At 37.4% G+C, this 16,909-nt stretch overlaps 1 protein-coding gene across 1 annotated transcript in view; it reads right to left on the reverse strand.

The window, feature by feature from the left end:
• Positions 1 to 7,177, reverse strand: part of ARHGEF19 (Rho guanine nucleotide exchange factor 19) — a 109,644-nt gene extending 102,467 nt beyond the window's left edge. Inside the window, exon 1 of the mRNA XM_053690255.1 lies at positions 5,896 to 7,177. Coding sequence (XP_053546230.1) covers positions 5,896 to 5,900 — 5 coding nt within the window. The 5' untranslated portion in view covers positions 5,901 to 7,177. The remainder of the gene's footprint in view (positions 1 to 5,895) is intronic.
• Between the last annotated feature and the right edge of the window lie 9,732 nt (positions 7,178 to 16,909).

Raw genomic sequence — 16,909 nt, forward strand, 5'->3', positions numbered from 1 at the left:
TATTTATCACTGCCTGTAAGTCAAAACCTTCTCTGTCTGTGTCTTTAGTCGGTTTGTTTTTTTTGTTATAAAATGCAAATAGCAGTCTATATTTATATAAAACAACGATTACCTTTATGATTACAGTACTGTACTATCTTTCTGCAGATACTACGTATACAAAAGTAATAACAATTATTTAAAACTAACTTTAGGTTACATGTATAAGCTGTATTATGACATATAAATATTGTCTAAATAAGATAAACTTGCTCCCATCCTCTATCCAAACTGTCTCATTTTAAAGATGCAAAGGTACAAATATTCCACAAACCAAACCTTTTCCAGTTGCAAGCAGTTTGGATAAAGGGTTTTCTACCTGTAATGTTACTAGCAGCCCTCATTTGCTGTGCAAGATATTGTGCATTCTGCACTTAAAGGAACAGTAAAGTAAAAATTACATCTTGATGATTTAGACTTTCCAATTTACTTTTATTATTGCATTTAATTTGTTCTCTTGATATCCTTTGTTAAGAGTAAAGCTATGTAGGCTGATAGCTGAGCCCAGGAGCATGCAGTCTAGTCTTTAGCAGCAGTATGGCTGCACATATATGCTCACAACGGGTGAGCATATACCGTATGTGCAGCCATCAATCAGAAACTTTCACCCAGCAGTTCATTGCTGATCCTGAGCCTACCTCTTGTATCCGTTGTTAAAAAGCATACCTAAGTAGGTGTAAATGGACAGTCTAGTCATCATTCATCATTTCATCATTCAGATAGGACATGAAATTTTAAACAACTTTCTAATTGACTTTTTTCATCAAATTTGCTTTGTTCTCTTGGTATTTTTTGTGGAAAGCTAAATCTAGGTATGCTCATATGCTAAATTCTAATTAAACTGCCTCTTATCTGAATGCATTTGACAGTTTTTCATAGATAGAGGGCGTTAGTTCATGTGTGCCATATAGATAACAATGTGGTGACACCTGTGGAGTTACTTATGAGAGGGCACTGATTTGCTAAAATACAAGTCTTTCAAAAGAACTGAAATAAGGGGTCAGTCTGCAGAGACTTAGATACAAGGTAATCACAGAGGTAAAAACTATATTAATATAACTGTGTTGTTTATGCAAAACTGGGGAATGGATAATAAAGGGATTATCTATCTTTTAAACAATAACAATTCTGGAGTAGACTGTCCCTTTAAGGCAGCAATGCTGGTGATTGGTGGCTACGCCCCCAGGGTCCTCCAAGTCATGTTCAGTTAGGTCCCAGTAGTGAACCTCTGCTCTGGAGTAGAATTCAACTATGTGTTTAACCCATTTTCCAGGAGCATGCAATAGTACAATAATAAATGTGCTAGTGCATTTTTGTCCCTTTAATCTCTTAAAATATGAAGCGTAGGATTTATGAGACTAAGTTGCAACACTATAAAAATACAACCGTAATAAAACAATCAGCCTTCTGCAGAAGTCAGGACCTGAGCGATTAATGACTATGCACATAAAGGTGCGTCAGAAAACAAATAGTGAAATCCGTATAATCTATAGAAAAACAAGATGAGCGACTGCTGTTATACACACTTGATCCTCGTACAATAACACAACTATGTGACAACCACTTCATTCACTAGACGCATCTCCAAGGCAGAGAGACGGAACTCAGATCTTTCTGGGTCGGAGCCCAGATAAATAATATTGGCCCACTTTTTCCTCCTTAGGGAGTGCGCTATATAAACGCACCCTTTACCCTGACACCGAAAATCATAAAGTGTCTGCGATCAATAGATGGTTTAATGATATCTGAAGGGTAAAGTCCAGAAGGCAAATCTTCTGTAATATCCTGGCTAAGCCTTTTAACCCTCCCGTTGACAGATATAACAGGGATCACTCATCGTTTAGAGGAAAATTGCCTGGTATTTCAGGCTTGGTCTGTCTTTTAGGGCAGGATGAGACTGATATACCATTGTTTCTTAACCACAGTCCTCAAGTACTACCCCCAACAGGCCAGGTTTTCATTATAGCTGAACCAGTGCACAGGTGAAATAATCAGCTGATGGGTGAGAGCAGGTTAGTAACCATGGTTACTGATCAGCTGATTACTTGACCTGTGCACTGGTTCAGCTATAATGAAAACCTGGTCTGTTGGGGGTACTTGAAGACCGTGGTTGAGAAACACTGTGATATACTACAAGCTAGTTCTCTTCTGTAAAAAGCATAATGAGTTAAAAGAGGCTGTGCCCTGAGTGGGCACTATCCAATCAAACAAGCAGATGCTGTAGCTTTATTTCTTCTCAGCTGAGTGCACATCTGCCTCCTCTTTATGTTTGTACTCAAATTGTGTAGTGTGCTCAACCTAAAGAGACAGTAAACATGTGGAGATTTTAAGATAAAATGTTTCATTATGTGTGGTAAATAGAACTTTGCAATATTATTTGGTTATTTATTTTGCCCCATTTTCATGTAATTAAATAGTTTTCCTTTTTTTGAGAACTGGGAGTGCACATGGCAGATTTCACAAGCATTACTGTACTATGAAATACGTTCCCCTAATGTGTTCCCAATAACTTGTTATAGTAACTGCAGAGTATCAACTGTATAGAAAATTGTCTCGTAGGGTTTATTTTTGGATATGAAGCATATACATATATATTTATAGGAATAACACAGTTCCCATAGACCGCAATGTAAAGGCACTTTTCAGTGCCGTTTTTTTCTAACACCCCACACTCATATTAACCCCTAAAAACTGTTTCATGCAGTTTTAAAAATAAATAAATAAAGATGCTACAATTTTTTTTTTTTAGAAAATGAACCTTACACTTTATTTTGGGGGCAATAGGGTAACACTTCTAAATTAACCAGAGGTCTGACCTCTGTTTAATTATCAGAGCGCTAATTTCTACCGTTAGCTCGCAGTGGCATTAGCCAGCCACTTGTAATGGCTGGTTATTTATCGTGCTCCCGTAAATGGCGAATTTGCCGTTTGCGGGTGCGCAATAAATTAGTGCTCCACTTGTAATTTAGCCCATTAGGATTATGTTTATTGGAATTTGAAGAAACACCCTGGAGAGTAATATATTATTGAAAGTGAGTGTATGGCTACAGATTATATATATATATATATATATATATACACACACACGCATATACATACAATCACTAAGGCACACAATTTTCTACTTACATATATATTGGATGCATGTTTATACAGAACATAAGGGGCCCCTATGCCCCTGGTAATTACACCTGCAGTTCAAAAGAACCTGGCTTCCAAATGAAAGTATTATTTATGTTTGAGCTGCCTTTAAACTTCTCCTGTGTATTCATCCAACCATGTAATGATACAGAATACTGACGTGGTGTCTGATGATAACGCATATCAAACACAAATGCCCAGTAATTATTCCAATCAATCTGTTCTCTGTCATTGGTGGAGATGAGTGTAAAAATGAAAATTCTAGTTTAATTGAAAAGGAAAATTAAAGGGATATGAAACCCAATTTTTTTTCCTTTCATGATTCAGATAGAGCATGCAATTTAAGCAACTTTCTAATTTACTCTTTTCTTTGTTCTCTTGGTATCTTTATTTGAAAAAGCTTAGGAGCCAACCCATTTTTGGTTCAGCACCTGGGTAGCACTAAATGTAGCCACCAACCAGCAAGTGCGTTTTAATTATTATGTGAAATGCACATTTCAACATATGATTTAAACCCTTTGCTACTGGGAATTTCAGAGGAAAACTTGACAAAAATACCAAAGAATTTTTGGTATGTTTGCTTTAGTGCCCTGGTTTAGAGTCCCCAAGACACCCATGGCACCTAAAATTTAGCTTGGTGCAACTGGATCCTATCTAGGCTTTGCAGCTGTGAAATCTATCTTTTATTGGGTTATTATATAATGTGTGCAGGGCTCGACAAACACAGGAGTCAGGAAGCTATCATTTTACCCCTGGCTCCTAACTTTTTAGTTCTTCTCCATACATCTATATACAAATACAACTGTCTGGCTCTTAAATACTGGTGCCTTTCAAACTGATTTGTCGACTCTAATGTGTGTGTGTGCATAATAAATATATATATATATATATATATATATATACAGTCACACTCACACACACTCATATGTATGTGTATATGCATATTTGTCTATGAATATACAATACTACAGTACTATAATAGATATATGATTGAGAAATATATATATATATATATATATATATATATATATATATATATATATATATATATATATATATATATATGGCCAAAAGTTGCTGGCTCCTAGATTTTTAACAAATCTGTTGAGCCCTGATTTAAGAGCTTAAACTATATTCAATCTTGTGTATCTCACATGTGGCGGAATGCACCTTCATGCAGCACTCAATATACACTCTACCCCCTGTAATACAAAGTCATATAGTACTCAATATACACCCTACCCCTGTAATGCACCTTCATATAACACTCACAGTACACCCTACCCCTGTAATGCACCTTCATATAGCATGCATTATACACTTTACCCCTGTAATACACTTTCATATAGCACCCAATATACACCCTAACCCCTGTAATGCACCTTCATATAGCACTCAATATACACCCTACCCCAGTAATGCACCTTCATATAGCACTCAATATACACCCTACCCCAGTAATGCACCTTCATATAGCACTCAATATACACCCAACGCTACCCCTGTAATTCATCTATATATAGATCACATTATACACTTTACCCCTGTAATATACCTTCATATAGTGCTCAATATACACCCTACCCCTGTAATGCACCTTCATATAGCACTCAATAAACACCTGACCCTACCCCTGTTATTCACCTTTATATAGCACTCATACACCCTACCCCTGTAATACACCTTCATATGACTCTTAATATACTTCCCATCCCTGTGTATTGTATATTCACACTGAACACAAAAAAACATTACAACCCATCATTGCCCTTTACCTCTCTCCTATCCAAGGGCAGAGCATTGGGACATGTTAAAAAAACCTATCTTTCAACCTTGCAGGGCAAGTGCACCGGTTGGGGTGCTACAGTTATTAGTGGGGTACTTTTCACTCCTGAAAAGCTGCATGGCACTGTCGGTCATTGTGTATTACAGATGGAGCACAGATTATATCCTGTAATATTTACTACATGATGACATATAAAACAAAAGTCCTTGCCTATTACACCTTCACAGAGAACACAGAACACCTCCCTGCATATTGCACACAATGCATTCCATTACACATATCACATATAGCTCACAAAATGCATTCTGTACTGTGAACCTCGCCATCCCACAATGCACACAGCACATTCCATCCCTGGGTATCGCATCTGTACAGTGCAGGTTATTGCCAAGTTGTGATCTGCTGACTCATTGGTAACAATATAAGTTCAGGTTTCTACCTGAGACCTCACAGCTGATTAGTTACGGGTACATTTGTTGACATTTACATCAAGAGCTATACACTATCTAGTTTCAACACTCACAGGAAACTATTGAGCTACAGACAACACTAAACTGAAACTAGAATTCCCAGGTATTGATACAAAGTGTTTCACTGTAACATCAGAACCCAAAGCCTCACTCACCCCCCAACCCTCCCCCCCCCCAGAATTATCCCCACTACAGAATAACTCAGATCTGCTAGAAATTATTTGCTTCAAAACTACAGCACAGGAGCTGCAACATATTTATATTACTGTGTCATGCTGTGCCTTTTACTTCCTTGTTCACAACTGTTTTTGTCCTCAATTTGCAGCTCATTTAAGTTCATTAATCAGTATTCAGTGATCTTGACAGCATTGTACAGAGACTCTTGTTTTTTTATTTCTAGGCCTCACTTGTGCCCCTTTCCCACAGTATAAACGCATAAAAACGTTAAAGTTACAGTACCTCATTTTGTGAGTCTCTCAACATGTTATAGTTTGTGCTTCTCTATCCCAAACAGACCATCACATCCCTGCAGCAAGTCCAAGTGTCTGACCCTCTCCTGACACAGCAGTGGGGTGCGCTGAGATGGCAAATACACTGCCAGGTACAGAAGTCTAAGTATTGCCTGCAGTCTCTCCACTAGACAGTCCTTAGCCACACAATCTAATTAACCCTCTGTACAATCTCATGAAGTTCTTCAAGTGCCAAGTAGCATTTCTGTTTCTCCAGCTCTCAGTAACTGCTCATATGGTCTCTTCTGTTATTCCAGAACTGTGTTGTGCAGTCTCTTTTTGATCCACAGCAATATCTGCTTGCTGCAGTCTCCCCCTTCTGAGTATGTCTCATGCAGTTTCTCATGTATTCTCTTGCGTTTACTTGTAGTCCCTCTGAGTCACAATTTCTTCAGTTTTCAGCTAGTATTTAATGCCGTCTGTCTCGTCCTTATTAACATTCTCATGACATTTTTCTGGGCCACAATACCGATAACTTGCACCGTTCACCTCTCTCTCCCTTTTACTATTTAACAGTGTGAGTCTGGATCTCTAGACATTTTCCTGTGGTCTCTCTGCTTTTCTCTCATATCTCTGTAACTGTCTCATGCAGTCTCCACCTGTTTATGTGGCAGTTCAGTCAGTCTCTGGCATTCTTTTGTTGTTACGCACTCTCTCCACCTGTCTCTCAATGACCTCAGTCACTGTCTCGTACAGTATTTCCAGCTGTTTTTCTGTCTCATGTGATCTCTAAGCCTGTCTCTCTGGCAGTCAGTAACAGTCTCTCCTACCCTCATTCTTTGTTTGTTCCCTCTTTGTGCTGTGGATTCTAGCAGGTGTTTTCAGTATGTCTCTCTCCCTGAAAGCTCTTTTCACATGCCCCCTTTTGTCCCCTTCTCTGTTATCCCTTCCCCCTCTCAATGTCTCTAAGTCCTTCTCCGTTTTTCCATCCTCTCTATTCTTCCTTTCTGTGCTTACACTTTCTCAGTCCAACTTTTGAAAGCCACCCTTCTTTCGGCTTCTTTGTCTCTTTCTCCTCCCCTCTTCCCCCTCAGCGCTCTTTGCATTCCCAGCTCTGCCCCATTCTTCCTCCTCTCTCTCTCTCTCTCTGTGCCTATCCCTCTGTCTCCCAGTTATCCTCCGCACCTGTTGAATGTTTGTGCCAATGAGGCGTGCAATAGTGTGAGCCCAGTGTATGTGTGTGTGTGTGAGATAGAGGTTCTGTTTGTAGAGGAGAAGAGCTGTCTATCTGAGCTGTACTGACTTGCCCAAGACTGGTCCTAGCCACACGCCCCCCCCCCCCAACCCCCCTCCCACTGGCTTCTAGTCCCTGAAGACATGTCTTTGCGAACAAACACAAAACTGGTTTGGCAGCTCCCAAAATAACAGGGAGACTCTTCACATCTGGGAGAGGGACAGCTGCGAGTACGCTTGTGCATCTCTCTGGGCCTAAGGCTGATCACCTCTTCTGCAGCACTCAAAGGGTTAGGGATTGCTTAGTAAATACAAACCTGTCTGAAAGCTTTTGCTGGGCAAACATTGCTGGGCCTGCCCTGTGGGCAGCTAGCTGAACATAAATGTCATTTCCCTAACATCTGAGTTATAATGTGATAACCATGGTCATTGTAATGCTTGTTAGTGCTTTACATGATTTCACTGGGGTTAAATTAATATTATAAACCTTTCAGCTAGTTTGGAACTTGAGCTTTTTTCTTTAATGTCCTTGGGGGAGTTCATGTTCAACAGAAATTCTTCCTGTAGTCACACAGACCTTTCCATAAAGTCACACGCCTGGTGGTCTGATCCACACGGTTTTGTTCAGGTAAAATTGCTCTATTTTTTTAATTTATTTTTAACATTGTAAATATTAAAATAAAATGAAAAGTTAACAGCGTTATTAAATTTTACTGGTGTAAAATACTTCCTACTTAACGAATAAAAAAATTGTATCGGATGTTAAGTGTAACCCTACCTTAATTTTCATTTAATGTTCAGCAACTTGGTAGTTTGTAGCAGAAATTTAGCATCTCAGAGTATGTTGCTTAGCAACTGTAACTGCATAATGTAAAAGACTTGTTTTGCACATGCAGCCTTCATCAGCGATTAACTCAGCAATAGACATGCAAATATACTTAAAAACTATTTGAATTACAATCTATGTCAGATGTTTAGCTAATATATTTTTCTTCATGGTTTTAAACAATAGTTTATTTATATAATTATGGCTTTTCTTATTACTTTAACGTATGTTATTTTAGGATTTAACATACTTATATTCATATTTAAACGTACCTTTTATTTATAAAATATTAGAGTGACAATAATTCTTAAAGGGCCATTATAGTGTAAAAACGACCTGCTCTGATTCATTAGAGTATGTCACTACCGACCTTGCAAGTCTATGGGTTCCAAATATCAAGCAGCGAATGCTGCTTCAGAGGCCCATTATTTCAGGCTTGCCTGAAACGAAAGTTAAATTCCGGACAGCGTATGCTGTTCCCATTTAGCGATGTCCATCGGACATGAAACGACACTTGATAAATCAAGCCCAATGTGTTCAGCATAGAGTGCTGCTTAGGAGCTGCAGAGAACTGCTGGCCCATATCAAACACTGTAGCAGCTGCACAACAGATTTTTGCTGCTGATTGGCTCACCTGCCATTTCTGCTTGAGACCAACAGTTCTCTGAAGCTCCCAAGTGGTACTTCAACTATGTGTGTTAACCCCTTTGCAGGGATTAAACATAAAGACCTGCAGGCATTTGTTGAGGTTAAACAGTATGTTATCTAGGTTTAGTAATGCAAAATATGACACGTTTTAAAGTGATTTGGGTTTCATTGAAGTTTAAACTCTGTAATACAAGTTGAGACTATAATTTGAAGACCACTGATCGGGAGTCTTTTCCATTTACTTTGTAATTTCTGTGGCAGCCTAAAGCTTTATATACTGGGTATATTTATTACAGGTGCATATTCCCAAATCCAGAATTCCAAAATCCAAACATATTCCAAAAAGTTTTTAATTAATTTTTTTTTTTTTAAATAAAGTTTTCAAAAATGACTACTTTCCCTGCCTGTAAGTCACAAAAGTATTAAAAATAATATAAAACTACATTTAGTTACATGTATAAGCTGTATAATGACCTATAAACATTGTCTAAATTAAATAAGATATTGTTGTTTACATTTGGTCCCAGCCCCTCCCCCAACTGCCCCATTTTTAAAGACACAAATATTCCAAAATCTAAACATTTTCCAGTCCCAAGCAGTTTGGATAAAGGGTTTTCTACCTGTATAAGCAATATAATTCACACAAACTGTACATTTGCATTAATGTTTATGTGTTGTTGTTTTTTTAAAGGGACACTGAACCCAAAAAATTTATTTTGTAATTCAGAAAGAGCATGAAATTTTAAGCAACTTTCTAATTTACACCTATTATCAATTTTTCTTTGTTCTCTTGCTATCTTTATTTGAAAAAGAAGGCATCTATGCTTTTTTTGGGTTCAGTACTCTGGACAGCAATTTTTTTATTGGTGGATGAATTTATCCACCAATCAGCAAGGACAACCCAGGTTGTTCACCAGAAATGGGCCGGCATCTAAACTTACATTCTTGCATTTTAAATAAAGATACCAAGAGAATGAAGCAAATTTGATAATAGGAGTAAATTAGAAAGTTGCTTAAAATGTCATGCTCTATCTGAATCATGAAAGACAAATTTTGGGTATAGTGTCCCTTTAACCACGCTGAATTTTGAAAGTTTATAGTTGATTCACAAAACAATGCTATGCCACTGATGCTGAAACTTGTATTAAATGGATAGAAAAGTCAACGTGTAAAGGGACACTAAACTGAAATGTTTTATTTCATGATTCAGATAGAGCAGCAATTTTAAGCAATTTTCTAATTTACTCCTATTATATTTTGTCTTTGTTCTCTTGCTATCTTTATTTGAAAATCAGGAATCTAAGCTTAGGAGCTGGCTCATTTTTGTTTCAGCACCTGGGTAGCGCTTGCTGATTGGTGGCTAAATGTAGAAAATACAAAAATTGATAATAGGAGTAAATTAGAAAATTGCTTAAAAATACATGCTCTATCTGAATCATGAAAGAAAAACATTGTGTTTAGTGTCCCTTTAAATGTGCATGGGTGCATTTCAGTTTTAAATAGAAGAATTTTTGCAATATACGTTCATTAGCAAAAATGCTCCTAGTAAAAGTTATAATTGGTTTTCAGCGGCATACGTACATATGCTGTGAGGGTCTGTGTACCGGAATTCAAGATCAGAGAACTGGCTGCGGTGAGTATTTTTTCTGTGAAGACATAATTTGTGCCATACAAGCCACTACTGACTCTCTGAGAAGGTGTTGTGTTTGAATACTGGTGCACGGCTCTCACAGCATATGTGTGTATGCCGCTGAAAAACTAATAACTTTTACTAGAAGCATTTTTGCTAATGAACGTATATTGCACAAATTCTTCTATTTAAAATTGAAATGCACCTATGCACATTTTATCTTTGACCTTTCTATCCCTTTAAAGAATACTACATTGCTTGGTTTGTCTTGCCTCCAGGACATTGGAGAAACAGACCTCTTTTTTTTATTAGTGTTACAGCCATAAATCACATTTCCTAAATGAGTAACAAGGGGTTAATTGCAATTTAATCGTTAAACTACACCTAGAGACTAATCAATTACATTATACAAGTCATAAAATGTAAGAAAAAAAACTGTTAATGATTTACATGTTTGTGCAGCTTTTAGATATATATTGACAATGGTCCTACAGTATTTAATACAGTTGTACAATTATGTACAGATACAACTTTACAGTATTATACAGCTATACTGCGTTATTATATAGCTGTCATTTTTAAGGGACTCTAAAGTCAAAATTAAACTTTTGTGATTCAGATAGAGTATGTAATTTAAAAAAAACTTCCAATTTACTTCTGTTATCAAAATGTGCACTGTATTTTTATATACACACTTTCTGAGGCACCACCTCCAACTGAGCATGTGCAAGAGTTCACAGTATATATACATTTGTGATATATATATATATATATATATATATATACTGATTTATACATTTGTGATTGGCTGGTGACTGTCACATGATACAGGGGAGGGTAAATGGAAGTAACTAAGATTTGTCAAAAAAAAATCTACTCATTCAGAGTAAATTATATTGCATTGTTTTCCTATTATGCAGCTGTACATCATTATGCAGCTGGGCAGTAAAACTGTAAAGTGGAACAGTGTTTTACACATCTCTACAGCATTACACAGCTGTACATTATAATTTATATATACAGTATTATTATGCAGCTCTTTGATATTATACAGTTCAAAAGCATTTGGATTATTTTAGAGAATTGTAGTATTATTGCCCAGTGATCTCTTATTAAAGGGACAGTCTACTTGATTTTTTTTTTATATTTTTTATTGAGGTTCAGTTAAAATCATACATAAAGATATATGTCAATATATGATACAAGAAGAGATCATTGCAAAGTGTACAACCAATATAAACCAATAAATATACAATATAGAACAATAAGACGAGTTTTGAGCACATAGATATGCACAGTGTGGATATGACTCGCCCATGAAACTGCGTGCCTTCTGGATAGTACTTGAGGCCACTTTTGGCTCTCCTAGTATTATGGGGAATGTGTATTTACAGAAGGACTGCAGATGGTCAACCTCTTTTTTTTTATTTTATATTGGTGAGTTAATGTTTAACCTCCTTTGATATAAGAAGCCACTTTTGGGCTCCAAAGTAATGGCATATATAGTAGCTGGAGGCGAACTGTAATATAGGGCCACTTTTGGACCCTCAACCATACTATTGAGAAAAGGAGAAACATACTGTGCTACAATGATATAATAAAAAAAAACTGGTAACATATTACAGGCTACTTCCTTTGTATTTTACTATAAACTCGGCACATTACTTAAAGGGCCATGATACCCAAATGTTGAAACACATGAAAGTGATGCAGCATAGCTGTAAAAAGCTGACTAGAAAATATCACCTGAGCATCACTATGTTAAAAAGAAAGATATTTTACCTCAAATGTCCTAAGTATTGCACACTCATGTTATTTCCCTAATGTTATTTCCCTATTCAGTTTAAGGAAGTTTACTATAAAATCTCATGAGAGTTAAGTGAAATCTCATGAGATTACAGTAAAAGAGTTTGTGACCTCAGCACTGCGGATGCTGATTGGCTGCTGTTCATTTCTTCTTTATTTATTTTTTTACCTGCAGCTGGACAGCAGCTGAAGTATAACTTTTCACACAGCACTTACTCTGGTGAGCTGAGGAAATTGTGAGGTAAATATCTTATTTTTTTACATAAAGATGCTCAGGTGATAGTTTCCTGTAAGCTTTTTAGTTATACTGCATCAGTTTCAAGGGATTTAGCATATGAATATTATGTCCCTTTAATCTAAGAGAGCAACTGGGTTGTGTAGATATAGAGAGAAAAGATATATTGTGGGTTGACTGCAGTTTTCTGCTAGGTGTGGGGACTTTTAGTTTAGTACCTAAAATGGTACCAACGTATCTGCGCTGAGATGGAATAAACTAGTGTGTTACAGAAAACCTATAAAGTACTATAGTAATCCAACTTTGGGTTTAAGGAGCATGAGCTAGTAATTATTATATAAGATAGATTTACTGCATAGCTCTAGGCTGTCTATTTGTTGGAGATCATCTAATGTATAAATGTATTTCCCTCTGGGCTCTAAGCATAGGCTGTTTTAAGGTCTAGTCCATCCCAATAGCTCAAAAGTTTAGCCTGCCCTACTGCCTTGGCCGCAGACAGCAAGGCAATAGGTTAATCTAGTGTTTGGGATAAACTTGGGAAGGAGAGTGCTTTACACCTGGGAGAAAACTTAGAGAGGTACTAGTAGGCGAAGGAATTAATCCTTACTATTCCTTAAATATCACAGAATAACTATTAAGTAAGGTGAGGTCTTTTAAAGTTGGAATGGAAGGACACATTATAATTTAGTTGTGGAGATTACTGTACTAAGAAGGTACTCCATGAGGACATAATAGTTAGTAACACAATCCTATTTATAGTAGAGAGGATGAGCCAGTTATCACTGTATCTACTAACAATCTGTGACTAAACTTGGATCACATAAATCTAACATGGTAAAACATAAATAACAATGGAATAAACTTAGGCATTATTACAAGCTTGGAGAGGCAGATACAGTCAGAGCTTGGTATTAAATCCCTATGAAGAGGGTGTAATCATGAAATATTTAGCCAACACCTGATCGTCCCAAGCAGAACATAATGTTCACCTGGAGCTTACTGTACTTAGAGGGTACTCCATGGGGGCATAATAGATAGAGGCAAGATACAATCAGAACTAGGTATTAAGCCCCTATTAACAGAGTGTAACAATTAAATGTTTAGCCAACACCTGATCGTCCCATGCAAAGCATAATGTTCACCTTAGGCTTGTCATTCCATGGGTCATGTACAGAGGTAGTGTTCGAAGGGACTAGAGGACCAGAAAGTCCAAGTAAAGCCTTTGTGTAAGTAAACATCCCTTTAGAGTTTATGTCCTCTTTTCCACCATTGCAAGCGCTAGCCAGCATAATTAAGGGCTGCTTCTCAAGTAGAAAACCTTTTGCATGTGGCATATGACACTCCGGATTAATCTGGAATCTTCTATGGTTGAGCCGCTCTTATAGTGGTGTTTGGAGTGACTTGCATGCGCCTCCATTTAGGATCTGTGTTTGCACCTTACTTAGCTGATGACGATTAGGGAGGTCTGAACTTGAAGGCCATTTCCCCTGGATCATAGCCTTAGTCCAGCTAACGGCTTCCTTAGGTCTCTGCTCTCCGCATGCAAGGTAAGGTTGCTTTCTCTGCGTAGCTACTGGGGGTTCACCTGCTTGGATAGATGGTGTGGTGATATCCTGCATTACTACCATGTCAGTAATTGTATTTATCCCCTCAGCGTGTGCCCGGTCGTAGTATGCAGATCTTCTACCTGCTACACGTAGTTGAGCTATCACTCCACTCAATTGATGTTGAAGGCTCTGGAAGTGCTCGGTTATAAGCTTTTGGATTCTACCCCCCTAGGCCTCTACAGCTTCCGCCATGGTGGGACCGGTACTGCTGATCAGTAGATTGTTTGCTTATTACCCAGTTTAAGCGGGAGTTAACTAGTCTGTAATATAAACAGTATCGTAGCACAGTATTAACAGTTTACATTAAACTGCTTTACCCGGAAAGCCAGGGGGGTGTTAGATGTCTGAATAACAGGCCACCACCTCGACGTCTAATGGTCCAGTTTAGTGCTCCAGCTTGGGTGAATGTCTGAAATGAGGGTATCTTTCAGAGCAGGAATTGTTTTTACTCACTTTTCTGATGTTTATAAGAAAGGATTTTTGAAAAATCTGTAGATAATTGGTGGATTATCAGTCTCAAATACGGAGCTACTAAATTATGCTGCCGGTCATCGCCGCTGCCTGGCATGCCCCCCAGTCTACTTAATTTTAAAAAAAGATAGATAATGCCTTTACTAACCATTCCCCAGCTTTGTATAACCAACATTGTTATATTAATATACTTTATAACCTCTAAACCTCTGCCTGTTTCTAAGATCCTACAGGCTGCCAGAAAGTGCTAGTTTATGTGTACCATATAGATAACATTGTGTTCACTCCCGTTGAGGTATGCAGAAACTAAGATAAGGGGCAGGCTGCAGATGCTTAGATACAAGGTAATCACAGAGGTAAAAATTATATTAATATAACAGTGTTGGTTATGAAGAACTGGGGAATGGGTGATAAAGGGATTAGCTATCCTTTTTAAACATAACAATTTTCAAGTAGATTATCTCTTTAATGTAATTTATCATAGTTCTGTTAGTTACATTGCTATTAGTAACTAGACATGTGCGATGGGATTCGGAAAAAATGTAATATTTTTTTTATTTTTTTTATTCTTTGCAGCCCTTTAACAAATAAACAAACAAGCAGATCATTAATTTGTTCTTGTGGTTAAAAGTTACTCTGCAGGCGGGAAGAAAAGACTTCAAATTTACAGTTGTACTCTATTCAATAGTGAACCAGTAAAGTTCCTGTCAGTTGATTGATTCTTGTGTAAACTTCACTTTTGTTCTTGACAATTCTGACCCCCATTAAAAAGAAACTAAAATAAAAAGAGTGTTTTTGTGCTTCTGCTAGATTATAGCAGTAGCACTAGCTTCTACATTAACTTTATTTAAATGTAAGCTATTGTAAAGTGTAGGCAATCCCCCAGGATCTAATCAGCGGAGTGATGATCACGTGACTTCCACTTTGCCCATTTTGTTTACATTGAAATTTGGTCCAATCTTGTGCACTTGACCCAGTTCTGAAGGGGTTAATGAATTTCAGACAAAACAAAAAATGTTTTTGTCAGAAACTAATTTTTGGTCTGTGCACTTGTCTGAAAGTAATTATAAGTCTGTGTTCCCTACCCTTTAACCAGTTTTTAATCCATGTGCTAATGTTTATGGCAATTTCCATTTTAATAATCTCTTATTTGACACTGTATGAAAAGACTGGGTGATATCATATAGACTACAACTGTATTACCTTATTGCTATATATTTTTTTTTTATTGAAACTAATTACCTTTGGAGGGATTTAATCTGCCCATATAATCTTGCTTAAATCCCAAATTAGCTTATTTACTACTGATGTCAGACTCACTGGTCTTCACTCCATGCTGGGCAGTGATGGATGCATTAAAAACATCTATTTTTAGTGCTTTGGCTTCCTTGTGGAGAAAGTGATTAGTTGTATTGAGAAAATGTAACTACAAAGTTGCATTTCCCCCCAAAAATGTAGATTTTAGTGACTGATAGTGCTGTAGTAGCAGTGTTCATTTTCTACCTGTAAGCACTGTCTAACTTGGCCCTGGAGGTAAATTGAAGGTGTGGATTGACTAGCTAAAAGTATTCAAGAGACCAAAATAGAGAAGCAGACAGTAGCTCTAGGCCACATGTGAGCTAAACAATCATCCTCAATTGTATTTTAGAGTTGTTCTTTTATTTGGGGAGATCAATAATAATACTAATATAGTCTAGTAAATGTCTGGTTCTTTATCAACAATTAAAGGGACACTCAAGTTAAAATGAAACTTTCATGATTCAGATAGAGCAGCAATTTTAAACAAATTTACAATTTACTTCCATTAACAAATGTTCACAGTCTTAAGAATTTACACTTTTTGAATCACCAGCTCCTTCTGAGCATGTGCAAGAATTCTCAGAATATACAGTATGCATATTCATTTGTGATTGGCTGATGGCTGTCACATGATACAGGAGGAGTGGAAATATACATAACTGAAATTTGCCAGAAAAAATCCTAATTTAAAGTTCAGACTAAGGGGCTGATTTATCATCGGTCTGTCCTGAGCGGATCATGTCCGACAGACATCGCTGAATGCTGTTGGCATTTATCATTGCACAAGCAGTTCTGGTGAACTGCTTGTGCAATGGTGCCCCCTGCAGATTTGCGGCCAATCCGCCGCTAGCAGGGGGTGTCAATCAGCACGATTGTATGAGATTGGGAGGATTGATGCCCGCAGCCTCAGAGCAGGCAGACCAGTTAAGGAGCAGTGGTCTTTAGACCACTGCTTCATAACTGCTGTTTCCGACGAGCCTGAAGGCTCGCACGGAAATAGGGGCATCAGGGGCCATTCGGCCCTTGAAAAATCGGCCTCTAAGTGCTTTTTGCATTGTCTTTTTATCATGCATTTGTTGACTATGCAAATCTACTGTATTTATTGGTCTTTAAAAATGTCAAAAGAAAATGCTCGATTATTGTATTATTGCACTATTGCTTGTATAACTTTGTGTTTAACCCCTGCAAAAGAGTTCAAATTGAAAATGTGGCCTGTTAAGAAGGCCTGAGGCCAGGTTTGAAAACCGGTGGGTTAGTGGAACACACCTT

This window comes from Bombina bombina, chromosome 8 (assembly GCF_027579735.1).
Source record: "Bombina bombina isolate aBomBom1 chromosome 8, aBomBom1.pri, whole genome shotgun sequence".
In the NCBI taxonomy this organism is placed as follows: Eukaryota; Metazoa; Chordata; class Amphibia; order Anura; family Bombinatoridae; genus Bombina; species Bombina bombina.